General features: G+C 43.1%; 1 protein-coding gene across 4 annotated transcripts in view; it reads right to left on the bottom strand.

The window, feature by feature from the left end:
• Positions 1-10,641, bottom strand: part of AGL (amylo-alpha-1,6-glucosidase and 4-alpha-glucanotransferase) — a 50,859-nt gene extending 40,218 nt beyond the window's left edge. For 3 of the 4 annotated variants that reach the window (XM_077332992.1, XM_077332990.1, XM_077332993.1), the window contains exons 1-5: positions 10,504-10,641; positions 9,845-9,991; positions 4,462-4,672; positions 3,527-3,693; positions 3,012-3,215 (exon numbers count right to left, since the gene is read on the bottom strand). In XM_077332992.1, the coding sequence (XP_077189107.1) occupies positions 3,012-3,215; positions 3,527-3,693; positions 4,462-4,672; positions 9,845-9,926 (664 nt within the window). In that variant the 5' untranslated portion in view covers positions 9,927-9,991; positions 10,504-10,641. Of the gene's footprint in view, positions 1-3,011; positions 3,216-3,526; positions 3,694-4,461; positions 4,673-9,844; positions 9,992-10,126; positions 10,323-10,503 lie in introns of those variants that run through there. The other variant, XM_077332991.1, reaches the window with a different exon arrangement.
• Positions 10,642-13,636: the final 2,995 nt, after the last annotated feature.

Here is a 13,636-nt window from a genome sequence, read left to right as displayed (position 1 = left end):
ACTCAAGATCATTTGGAAGTTGGCATTCTGAGCCACGGAGATCTGCTGTTCACTGAAGGTCTGACCTTTACAAACATGGACCTCTGCCACTGTAGCAGCTATAAGCAGCCAGCTGACTGAAGTAATATAATAAGGCTGAACTAAACTTGAGCATTTCTCAGCCCTTGCTTATCTTCATGAGGTTTTAGACATAACACTTTGGCCAGTTCTAAAATTTGCAAGAAGTATGCTTTTTCTTTTTTAGAAAAGGAAAAATTGTGTATGCTTTTCCTTCACATACAGAAGATAGACAGCACAGAGCTGCTTGTTACAATACTGTTATTTTGCCTTGAGGCATTTTGTAAAGCAACATATTATTTGATTCAAATAATTTGGATCTTTAAAAATATTAAACCACCATCCCCTAAATCATCACAAGTTCCGCACCAAAAATTATCCTGGAGTTTGAAACTGCAGCATTTTACACTGTTTCCAAATCAATACATATATGGCAGCTACAAGGGGGGTAGTTGGACTGCAAGGCGAACAAACCGGTCAGTCCTAGAGGAGATCAGCCCTGACTGCTCCTTAGAAGGCCAGATCCTGAAGATGAAACTCTAATACTTTGGCCACCTCATGAGAAGGAAGGACTCCCTGGAGAAGAGCCTAATGCTGGGAGTGATTGAGGGCAAAAGAAGAAGGGGACGACAGAGAATGAGGTGGCTGGATGGATTCACTGAAGCAGTAGGTGCAAACTTAAATGGACTCCGGGGAATGGTAGAGGACAGGAAGGCCTGGAGGATCATTGTCCATGGGGTCGCGATGGGTCGGACACGACTTCGCACCTAACAACAACAACAAGGGGGGTGTTGGAGGATAAACTATTATATTTTCTATATATGATTTTGGTAAAACCAATTTTTAAAAAGTAATTTTGTTCATTTTGTATATATTGACAACTACATGCCAAATTTACATAACAGTCATCGAGATGTATAACTACAACAGAAATGGGATTATTTGTCATGTACCAGTAAGAAGTTGTAAAGTGCATTAATGAGATGCTATGCACATAAAATTAAGTAAATTTTTAGATTACATTATCAAAGACATTAGGAAGAAGATGAAGTGTAGGAGCATGGGTGAGTAGTGATAATTCACGCCAGAGTGAGAAACGTTTATGGGAAGAATGCCAGTGTGAGAACTAACACTCTTAAACCCACCATTTAGCCCCAGAGGGAAATCAGTACGGTGTATGCACACTCAAAATAGCTTCTGCATGGGTATTCCACACCAGAGAAATAACATCTAAAATTTTCTCATTTTGTGATCAACTCTAACCTCACAGAATTTTCATGTCAGTGCTAGGTGCTTCCAAAACCAATACTACACTAGTGTGAAATCCCCTGTGGGAAATGGGCAAGCCCCATGATGATCTGTGATAAAAGACACAGTCTCCAAGGACAGAGCAGCACTTTCGCCCGAGGCTGCAGCTAGGAAAAACTTGGTAATTTCACAAGTAGTTGTATGTACACATTCATGCGTAAATGATTGTCAGTTTAGGATTGGCTACCCATTACCTGAGATTTGGTAGTTTTCTTCCTTTAAGACTTAAAACAGATTTCTGTTTCCATGGCTGCAGTTGAGAGGTGAAGACTACTCTGGGATGAAAGGCTATTGATCTCTTATTACTCCCTGTGCCCATATCCCGCCCTCCCGTATTGCTAATCCAGAGCTGCTTCTGTCCCTGCTGGGCACAACTGACAAGACGACCAGCCAGTCGAAGATCCAGGTGAGCGATACAAACACTGAGCTGGCTGCTTATGGCTTAAATTTATTCAGTCTGTTCAAAATTTTACACAGTGCCAGTATACCTCATTTTTAAATGCAGATGTTTTCATCAATGGCTAATTGTTAGATAATTTAGAATCTTTACTGTAAACGTTTCTGTGACATTTAATAATATCATCTTAGCCTGAAAGGTCTTTTGTCGCTAATTAGCACTGAAAGGGATCACGGACCCATATCCAACCAGTGCCGAGGCAGCTGCATTGGTTGCCAGTTGTGTTCTGCACAAGTACAAGATTTGGGTGTTAACCTTCAAGGCTGTCTGGGTCCCACATATCTGAGGAACCACCTATTGTCTTTGCCTCCCGGAAGGCCTTGAGCTCTGCAGGTGCTAATCTGCTGGTGGTACACCTGGCCTCAACAAGGGCCTAGCCCCAACCTGGTAGAATGAGCTCCCAGAAGAGTTGAGGGCCCTGACAGAGCTTTCACAGTTCCACACAACCTGCAAGATGGAGCTTTTCTACCAGGCATTTGGTTAAGATCAGGGCAATTGAGATCAGAAGCCCCTCCCTGGCTTAGCCTTGATAGCAGCTCCCCATCTTTTCTGAGGCACTGGTGGGATGTTTTTGAGCTGGGGGGTGTTGAGCTGGGAGCTGTTGAGCTGGGGGGCTGAGAATTAGTATTTTGCTGTCCAGGAGTGGATGATTCCAAGAGGTATTGCTTTATCATTTTATTCCCAGTTTGCTGGGAATGGTAAATAATAAATAAAATTAATAAAAATAAGTAAATATTTGAAACATTTAAAAAGTAAATTAATTGGGGAAATACAAATAATATGCGATTCTTCCTATAAGTAATATACCAACATATCTAAAAACCTACAATCAGTATGCTTATTTTACTATGTGCTAAAATTATTTATTTTATTATTTGACAGATCAAATGCTTGATAGGAGAACATTCCTAATATAACTTACCCTTATCCACTTAAGTACAAAAATGTTCTCAGCTCTTTTTTGCATTTTAAATGCAAAAATACTATATATGACAGCAGGACTTTAACAGGACCAATGCCTTTATTTTTCAGACAAGAAGCCAGAATGTAGTGCAGATAGAGAATTAACATAATACTTTACACCTGAATCTACTTGCATGAGCCATTGCAACAGTCACTGAAAGTTGAAATTCACAGATGACTTCATGATGACAGTTACCCATGTTCAAAACTATGCAAATAAATATACCTGTGTGATTGTAGACTACATCTGTAATACAAAGCATATTCCATTCATTTTTCATTTTTTCTACTAATTTCCCGATTTCATTCCAGGAACACTTTTTGTTAAGAGTTGAAAAATCAGGATTTACTTCCAGCTGGTCAGCCAATGAATAACATGATCTAGATAGTCCAAGTTTCTGTATTGGTGTCAAGTGAACCATGTTATAACCTACAAAGCAAAAAGGAACTATGTTAATAACACATATGAACATGTTTGCTGCCCTTGCTTAGAGGTAACATAACACAAAGCATACAGAAAAACAATGAACATCCTTGCATGACATGGTTTGGAGATTCAGCAGCAAAGCAAGTCTGGGAGACCACATGGGAAACTTATGCATACTCACTTGAACTCTCCAGACAAAAGGCATAATATATTGATCAGCACAGACTTGTACTTTCTGTGATTCATAGACAACTGCCCTTACAAAGCAACATAAATGCAATCAAAATTTGATAAAGAATTAATATGGTTATTACCAGATTCTTTTGCAACTCTCAGACAATCTTCCCATCTATCAAATGGTCCCAGACACTTTGCTAGGAATGTCTGGAGTGTAACACAATCCAAAGGCAATTCATGATTGTCAGCACCAACACGTAAAATAGGATCCACAACTATGTAGCCTCCACCACTTTTCTGACCCCTGGAATAAAAAGATGCATCTTTCAATAATTTAGAAGAAAATGTTGGGAAAATTGGGTCCAGGGGGGGGGGGGGGGAGGCTTGCTAATTTTAAAATTTTAATATGCTTAGTAGTGGCACAGTACATTTGTGAGTTCTTGCATTGTGCAAAAACTGATCCTGGAGGTTCCTTCCAACTCTATTATTCTACCTTCAAACTTGACCTCCAAATAAAGGTAGTAATTTCAGGTAGTTTACAAATGGTTCCCAAGCAGGTTGCATGATGTAAGTGGGTTCTTCTATCACATAAACTGAAGTAATTTTACACGTTGTTTTGAGCATTTATTTAGATTCATTTAACAAGTAAACTATTTATGACACCACCCTCTAGCATTCACAATGCCAAGGGAGTGCTCTAATATAACTGATAAGCACTCCATTCTGAAAACAAACCACTCTGAAAGCACTCCACTCTGAAAGCTCTACATGGTAGTAGAAAAGGCATCACCAGAGATAATGTCCAGGGTGGGCACCCTACATAAAAGGCATGTATTTGCCAAGATCCATTTTATAGAATTCTTCCTCCTCCAAAAAGGACAGAAGTTCAATCTTGCAAATTAGGTACCATGGACAGGCATTTGCATGAGACATCTGGATGACATGCCAACTTCTGTTGGGCCACCCATCCAAAATCTACTACTACCTGAGTAAGGGTCTGAAGCAGCTCCACGTTACACTAGTAGCAGTAGCACCCATCTGAGTTTTATTCCCCTCCAGTACATTCACTTACTCATGACTGAAATAATATTGGTATGATCCAGAAATTTGGAGGTCTAGTTTACAGTATTTGTCCGAATCATCTTCTTTTCCTGTTGGGTTGTGCCACGACAGGGATCTGAACTTGTGACGATCAAATGCTTCTCCAGAAGCCGGATAGTTGGTAGACACCGTGACGTGCTTGCCTTGCAAAGTAGGGCCCAGTCGGAATTGGAGCTCAAAACCTGAACAAAGCAAGACAGGCATCTGCTAGTCAGAACATTCTCATCCAAAACACATCTTTGTGGTGTGAAGTCCATATGGTTTCAGGGCAAATTCATCCTGAGAAAGGTGGCTGAGGAATGTAGCACAGAGTGTCATAGTCTGCGATTCTCCCAGCCCTTTCACAAACCTTACTCAGGAAGTTAGCAATCTCAGGGTTCTAGCCTACCTCCAAACCCTCAGACATTTAAACAGAATTTAGGATATTTTATGATATGACAGTAAGGAACTAGAAAAGATCATGAAGGAACTAGAAAGTATCCTTAAGTGTCTTAAGATTTGGAGTGCCTTAAAATTTGGAGACTAAGATCAAGTTAATTCAGACTGTAGAATTCCCCATTACTATGTCTAGATGTGAAAATGAAGGAAGCTGACAGAAAAAAAACTGATTCATTTGAAATGTCATGTTGGAGGAAGGTTTTATGGATACCATGGACCATCAGAAAGACAAATAAGCGGGTTCTAGATAAAATCAAGCCTGAACCATCCCTAGAAGCTAAAATGAGGCTACTGGGCCCCTGAGCCTACCCTCCTATGAAACTGAAGCTAATGCTAATGTACCAACCACTCATGGGCCCACCAATAAGTTCCAGTTATGAATGTATTGTCTTCCATTATTGTTCCATTATTCCATGTTTAATGATTTATGACTTCTCTGTATTGTTACTGATCCCATTCCAGGTACACTGCCCTGAGCCCTCGGCGTGGGTGGTATATAAATGTGATAAATAATAAATAAATTGTATTTTGATAAAAATTTGGTCACATCATGAGTAGACGAGACTCACTGGAAAAGACAATAGCACTAGCAAAAGTTGAAGGCGGTAGGAAAAGACCTGACATGAGATGAATTGACTCAATAAAGGAAGCAGCAGCCTCTAGCTTACAAGACTGGGCAAGGCAGTTAATCACAGGACATTTTAGTGGTCATTAATTCATAGGGTTACTAGAAGTCCGAAACTACGTGTTGGCACATTTCAGCTATAATGTGTCACCTCTGAACACTATCATTCTGACAGCGAATGCAACAGAACTATTTTACAATAGGACATATAGTCTCAACGAGATTCTTTCATGCCATTTGTGAAAAATGTCCTTGCAACCAAGTTAACACATGGGTCTACAATTTTGCAGTACAGTCTTAAACAGTTATATCCCTTGAAGCTCATTTATTTCAACAGATTAAGACTGCTCTGTAAGAAATCTATCTACAATTAATACTGGATTCTTTTAAAAAGAACACCCAACTGAATATACAGCATGCTGAGATTGTACCAACAACATTGTTCCAAGAACTCTACAAGAGGGTAATATATGCGACCATGTGGTAATTACTGAATGATAGTTTAATTGTGTGAAACAGGCCGTATCCAATAAACTTTTATGCACAGACAGTTAAAGGAAGCAACCCTGAGAACATCGGGAATATAACAAAATGTAACCAACAATAGGTGTTTAGATAATTTGATATGTATTGAGCTGGGGACCACTTGCTCAGGCCTATTCCAGGCATCTTTTTTGGGCTTTCCCCTCCTGTATCAACTGAATGTGCACACATTTAAATATCATCAGTTAATTCATAAATTAATTCATGGTTTGACTGTCATGGCCTGTGGTTTCACAATTTATAGATGGAAAGGAATAGGAAAATGGCTGTACAAGTTGAACAATATAACCATAGTCAAAGTACTTATATAGACAGACATTTAAAGAAACACCCACTAATGGCTGTGGCCTAAACTTTGCCACTGGCCACATTCAGGAAAACCATGACACTCACAGAGTCTATGTGTAACATGCATCATGGAATCACTAACTCACTTAATTTTTTTAAAGTCCAGGGTCTGTTTATTCAAATTAAGTTATCCCTATGTTCTATGACCTCTCAAATTTATATTCAAAAGGAAGCACTTGTTATTTATGGGAAAAAAACTGAATTGATCATAAGTGAGAAATTTTGCAGCTGTTTTAGGCTAAAGATTTATGTTGCTCAACGAGTGGAACTCTACAGTTCATTAAAAGAAACTTAAAACCTGTGCCTACTGTTTCAGCAAATGTAGGCAGTAAATTTTAACAGTATTGAAAAGAAACAAGGAAGCAGCATAAAAGTTTCTGGAGTTACTACAGCACAATCTAATACATTTTTACTCAGAAGTGAACCCACTGTGTTACTCAGAGCTAAAGGTGTGCAAAGGATGCATCTTTAATGTTAAGCTTTATCAGCATTGTCACAAAATAGTGCGTAAACGTTAAAGTTCACTAGAAAGCATATTGAGGCTACAAGTTAGGGTTTAACAATTAAGGACATACCAAGGGAGTAGAAGAAGAGAAACATATTGCTGGGAATGGCAGAAATCTCAAGTCAAGTCTAAAATCTTTTGCACAATACATACCAAATGCAAATCTCAAAATGAACTCATTTGTGCATTCGCCTTGACAGGTTGTTTATCAAGTCTGCTAAACATAGTCTTGGCCCACAGATGTTTGCCACTGGTATCTTATTCCCTACAGTAAAAGTTATGTATGGTAAGAAAGTGGTTGCATACCCTCTGTCTGTTATTCTGGGCCCAAAGAGGAAATGTATGATGCACACTTCTAAAAAAAAATCAAGTCACATAGCACATTAAGGACATTAAAGACCAACAAGATTTTCAGGGTTTTCGGCCTAGAAATTTGGGTGTGATTCTGGAAGCCTCCCTTCTGAAGGCACACAGTACTCTAGGTGGAGTATGAATGATGTGGTATACAGTGGGACTATGACATCTTGTGGTTTTTATGTGATAACTCTGTTGATACAGCTCAAGACTGCATTTGCCTTCTTTACCACTGCATCATGCTTTATGCTCATATTTAGCTTACAGTCCACAATTACCTCAAGATCACATTCACACATGCTACTACCCAGAAGTGTATCTCCCATCCATAAGTATGCTTCTCATTTTTGGGACCCAAATGTAGAACTCTACACTTCTCCATTGAATTGCATCTTGTTCTCATTTGTCCACTTTTCCAGCATGTTCAAATCCCATTGAACTCTATCTCCTGGGTTGTCCACTACTCCTCCCAATTTTGCTTCATTCACAAATTTAATTAGGAGTCCCCCTACTCCCTTGTCCAGATCTTTGATAAAAAATGTTGAAACGTACTGGACTCAGTACACTCCGCAGGTCACCTCCCTTCACTCTGATAAAATACCATTGACAACCAGTTTTTGGATGAGTTTTTCTAGCCAGTTCCCTAACAATCCGAAAATCCAGTCTACAGTCCTCCAGTTTACTCATCAGAACATCATGGGGACCCTTGTCAAAAGTCTTACTGAGATCTAGGTAAACAATGTCCGCTGAGTTTTCACAATCTAATAAGCCTGTCACTCGGACAAAGAAGGAAACCAGGTTGGTCTAGTAGGATCTGTTGGAGACAAATGCATGCTGACTTCCCCAGATCAACAAATTGTTCTTCAGATGACTGTAAATCGCCATCTGCTCCATTATCTTCCTTGCAATTGAGATCAGACTCACTGACCTATTGTTTCCTAGGTCATCTCTCCTCCCTCTTGTGAAGATTGGGATGACATTCACTCTCCTCCAGTATTCTGGCACCTCTCCAGTCTTTCAAGAGATCCTAAAGATGATGGATAAGGATTCTGCAAGCTCTCCAGAAAGTTCTTTGATACTCTTGGGTGCACACCATCCAGTCCAGGGATTTGAACTCATCCAGGGCAGCTAAATACCTCTTGACAACCTCTCTGTTCATGTCAACCTGCTATCCAAACACTATACCTTGTCTACTACCATCCCTAGTTGTGTCCACAGTCATGGTTTGAGCATGCAATAGCTCTTGTTTAAAGAGAGCCAACCTGTCGCTGCTTTCTCTTCCAACATTATGGTCCATGGGATGACTCTCATCATGTCTCTGAGTTTATTAAAGTGTGCCCTACGAAGGCCTAACAGACACATCTGACTACAAACTTCCTTGCCCCTTCCTTCTTATAAGAAATTCGAGGAGGTCATGGTCCCCACCTCATTCACCCCATCCACAACCTCTTGAAGAAGAAGAAGAGTTGGTTCTTATATGCTGCTTTTCTCTACCAGAAGGAGTCTCAAAGCGGCTTACATTCGTTTTCCCTTTCCTCTTCCCACAACAGACACTCTGTGAGGTTGGTAAGGCTGAGAGAGCCCTGATATTACTGCTTGATCAGAACAGCTTTATCAGTGCTATGGTTAGGCCAAGGTCACCCAGCTGGTTGCATGTGGAGGAGCGCGGAATCAAACCTGGCTCACCAGATTAGAAGTCTGCGCCCCTAGCCACTACACCAAGCTGGCTCTTGCCTGTTGGTCAATATTAAGTATATGGCCAAGCCTCTCTATGGTTCTTCTACCATTTGATAAATGAAATTGTCAGCCAGGCAGGTCAGAAAGTTGCCTGACTCTGGACACTTAGCAGAATTTGGTTCCCAGTGACAAAATTTGGGGGGATATGGCAAAATTTAATTTGTCTTCATTTATTATACATAGTCTTAGATCTCCAAAGTTTCCTGCTCTCCTACATAACCATGTTCATCGCCCCATGGACCTGAGCATTTACCCTGAACACCTACAATGTACACCTGTTCTGACAGATTTCTCAGTACTGAGCTATTTACATGACACCTTCAGCTTTTACAGTGCAAGCTGGGGTGTAATCGGAAGCTCCCTGCTGATTTCCATGCAACTTGTTCCCACACAAGTATGCCCTGGATTGCAGCTTTAAATTTCATTGTGGTGATGGTGAAACCAAATTAATATAAGTGCACATACATATTTGCTTTTCTCTTGCCTCCCGTTTATCACCCAGGGGTAGGGACATTGTTATTTGATCTTGTAAAGCAGTCACTTTGATTTCTATCTAGTACTTTTTTTCATCCACCAAGGAGCTCAGAGTACCATAAATCCTTTGCCCTTCTTTATTCTCACAACAGCCATGTGAGGTAGGGCAGACAGAGCAAGAAGAACCGGCCCAGGGTCTCACAACCAAGTTTCATGGCAGAGTGGACAGGGAAGGGAAGGGCTGGTTGCAAAGCACCATTCAAACTCCCTTGCATCAGGCAGAGTCAGGCTCCAAGTCAAATCAAAGGAAAGCATGCAGGGGTCCCTGACCTTGTTCCAGCCGGAAGAGGGTCTTGTCCAGCTTTTCCATGTCGTTGAGAAGGAGCACCCGGGTCTGCTTAGCATGGGACATCGTGGCTGCCTGGCGTTTTCTGCTCCTGCAGGCGACTAGCTTTTGAAAGACAGGAGTGGTAGTTCCTAGCAAACAGAAGAAACACACACCCAAGCCAACCGTGAGATAGGGAGAGCTGGATGGTTCCCGGGCAGCAAGGAGAAAGGTTCACACCCAGGTCACCTTGAAAGCCCTCCGCCAAATCCAAGAGACTCACTTACATTTTTGCCTCCTCAGTACAAATAAAAACACTTGGCAGAGAATTCAAGAAGGGGCGGGTGCGCGCGCGTGCAGAACACGCAATATTGGCACGGGAATGACCGAAACGCTCTTTCCAGCACACAGGAGCACCCAAAGCTTTGGAGGGTCTGCCTGCCTGCCTGCCGCCTGGCTGCCTGCCTCGGGGGAGGGAGGGAGGGAGGGAGGAGAAGCCTCTGTCCTGAGGTTTGGCGCGTGTCACTCTCTTCGGCCCCCGCACAATGCGACCTGTCCTGGCGCCACTGAATGCCTCCCCACCCACTGGCCACCATTATCCGCGGCGGCGGCGGCGGCTGTTGTCTATAAATACAGAGGCCAGGCCAGGCCGCCCTTCACTCACCAGAGGACGCGGCGGCGGCGGCGTGCGGGTCGAGGGGGAAGCCGAAAGAGCCAGGCCCAGGCGGGAGGGAGGGGAAAAGGCCAAAGCGGGAGGAGAATCAACTCCCTCCGGAGAGGGCGGACTTAGCCCCGCCTGAGGCAAGCCAGGCGAAGGGCGGCCCTTTCAGCAGCACGGCCCGCCTCGCCGCCCTCTTCCCTTGCGAGGCGCCCGGCCGAGCGGCCTTTTGCTTCCCGCTGGCTCCGTGTCCGGGGAGGGAGAGACGAGCGAGAGCGGCTGCGATGGCGAAGGGAGGACAGGCGCAGGCTCCGTCGCTACAGGAGCCGCGAGGAGTGCAAGGTGCACGGCTGCAGCGAAGGAGGGGGCTCGCAGGATGCCTTCATTCGGAGACTCGGGTGACTCTGCAGAGTGGTGGGGGTTACAGATAAGCCCGGTGAAACTTGGCGGCCATGCCCCCCTCCCCTGCTGGGGTCTGCTCCTGATCCCCTCTCTTAATTTACTTGGTCCCAACTATGGAAACAGTCACTTCCATTGCTCCCAAATAGAAACAAATATTACATTAACCAGAGCTACTTTGATTTGGAGCAAGAGTTACTTTTAAGCTAGAGGTGCAAATTGGGAGCAGGATAGAGGAAAGGTGGGTCTGCTGGAGCAGAGGTGCCTAACTAACAGAGGTCTGAGACCCTAACTAGCAGAGAGAAGCAAAATGCCACCTCTATGTAGTGCAGTGTAGGTTAGCAATAGGGGAGATAGATTAAGATGGGAAGCAGATGTATTCCTTTTCTTTAGAAATCAGGATGGAAGGAGGTATCTGTTGCATTGGGAACCTGTATTATGGGCCAAGTTGCAGCCCAGGTCAGACTCAGATTTCATTGTGGGCCCCCTGAGTAATATGGAGCCTTTTCAGTAAAACTAAGGACTGCAACAGAGAATAGGGGAATGCCTCAGAAGTTGAGTGGCCTATCAGGCAGAACTATAGAACTGGGAGTGTGCTAATCATATTACCAGGAGGGAACCATAGAATGGACCTTATGGGGGATGGTGGTGGTACAAAGACAGATTCCCAAATGGCAGGCATGATACTGTGTCACACCTGTGGCAGAAATCTGAGGGACAATAGGAAGATTTGGATTGGAGATTCCCAGTTGGCATAAGGTACTTAATGTCTGAATTATGTTAGTGGTCAGTGATTGCATACTATGTAAAAGGCAGTATAGCCTGCTGTGACTTAATTGCTTTTGTTCTGTTGGCATACTTGCAGACCCAGATTTTGCTCAGAAAGGCTTTCATGAAAGTTATTATTACAGTAAGATACCGTGCTCTTTGCTGCAAGATCTATTGTGAGACACAAAAATGTTCCTCAGTCATTCAGTCTCTTGTTAAAGCCCTATCAAACTGGCCAAGATATAGCTTACCATGCCCTGTTTTTCCCTTGCAGGGGCTGGGATGTAGCTACCTTACATCGTATTTCCAAAGTAGCACAAGCAGAACGCATACACAATGTCTCCCCATCTCCCCCTCCAGCAAGATTGAACGTTCTTTGTCAATTTCATGAAGCGAAATTCAGCCAGGGTCAGTTTCAGGCTGGGAGGCTATGAAATTGTTAATTTCATTCAACAGCATCCCCTGGCTTCTCCAAAGTAGTGATCCCCAACCTGTGGGCTGCGGACCACATGTGGTCCTTCGACTAATTGGAGGTGGGCCCGAAGGACGCCTCCCCGGCCCTTTACTTCATCCCCCCTGGCCCTTTACAACACACTTCGGGTGTCATTGTCTCCCATCACTCCCAGATGGGACTATCTCGTTGCAGAGAAACAAGCTTAGGGTTCCCATTGATTTGTCATTGTCATGAGTTAAAATTTCCATGAAAATAAAATGTTCCTTATGTTCATTGTTGTGGCGTGTCTGTATCTTAGTTTGAAGAGATGTTTAAACATTACCATAGCGATCAGAGAGCGTTAGGGCAGTGGTTGAGAGTAGAGGAGTAACCCCCCCCCACTGGGCCTCAGTAAAAGGCGTTGAGTGGTCCCTGGTGAGTGGTCCCTGGCATTGAGTGGTCCCCAGTGATAAAGAGGTTGGGGACCACTGCTCCAAAGTACAAAAGAAAAGAAATAACTCTCTGTTTTACAGCACAGGAGGACCTAACACAATGTTAAAAAAAATAAAATAAAATAACATAGCTATATGGGGGGGATGGGGAGGAAATTGATGACAGAAGATGCTTAAAGGTACAAGCAGGCACCACTTTCCCCAAGCAGTCTTTTAATTTGCATTGCTCCCGAGAAGGCTGTGGGGGGGGGGGATGGGATGAGCTGCACAGCATATGGAGAAGGGAAGTCCTTGAACACTTTTCCCACAGGAAGGGGAGGAGAGGGGAGGGGAGGGGAGGGGAGGGGGGTGGTGATGATGAGAGCACGAAAATAGCACAAGAGGTGAGACTAGTCACCAGCACCTCTGAAGTAAATGTGAAGGGCATGACATGAAACCAGTCCTCAGTATTGCTGTTCAGATATGACATGTGCAGAGAGCCGGGCACAAATTTGATGTCAGCTTCCAGAGACCAATACAAAGGAAGCCTGGAGAATTGTGGAAAACTTCACAGGATGTTGGACAAAAAGGGTGCACGAGATGTCATAATGATGAACCCTAACTGTTGATATTTGCTCCTTAGTTAGGAATTCAGAGGTTGAACTGCAATTTTTTTTTAAATTTCAAATATTTATCCATAAACTGAACTAATTCAACGTATTAAAAACATAGTGATCATAATTTTAAAAATAACATTTCTAACTGTACATCGAATAGACCTACATAGAATGGACCAATGTGTTTCCCACATGTGTCAGAAAAATCTTTGTCATAATTGTACTACTGCCCATCCTAATGTTATGTATAGCAAGATTCCTGCCTCAGAGGCCGGCACACTGTCTTTTCACAAGCAGTAGTACTGCTCAATAGTCTAGGCTTGTGCCAAAGCAAGACCTTGTAAAAACCTGACAAGTCACTAAAGGGATTAACTCCATCTTGTCCCCCCCCCCCTTCAGCTTGTCTTCTATAGGCTGGGAACTCACGTGGGAATGCACTGGTGATTGAGAATGGGGCAAAAGCAGAGAGTGGGGGCCTCTGGAAGTGCAAA

Source organism: Paroedura picta, chromosome 4, assembly GCF_049243985.1.
Source record: "Paroedura picta isolate Pp20150507F chromosome 4, Ppicta_v3.0, whole genome shotgun sequence".
Lineage (NCBI taxonomy): Eukaryota > Metazoa > Chordata > Lepidosauria > Squamata > Gekkonidae > Paroedura > Paroedura picta.
Note: the sequence above shows the minus strand (reverse complement) of the source record. Positions and strands in the feature narration are given on the sequence as shown.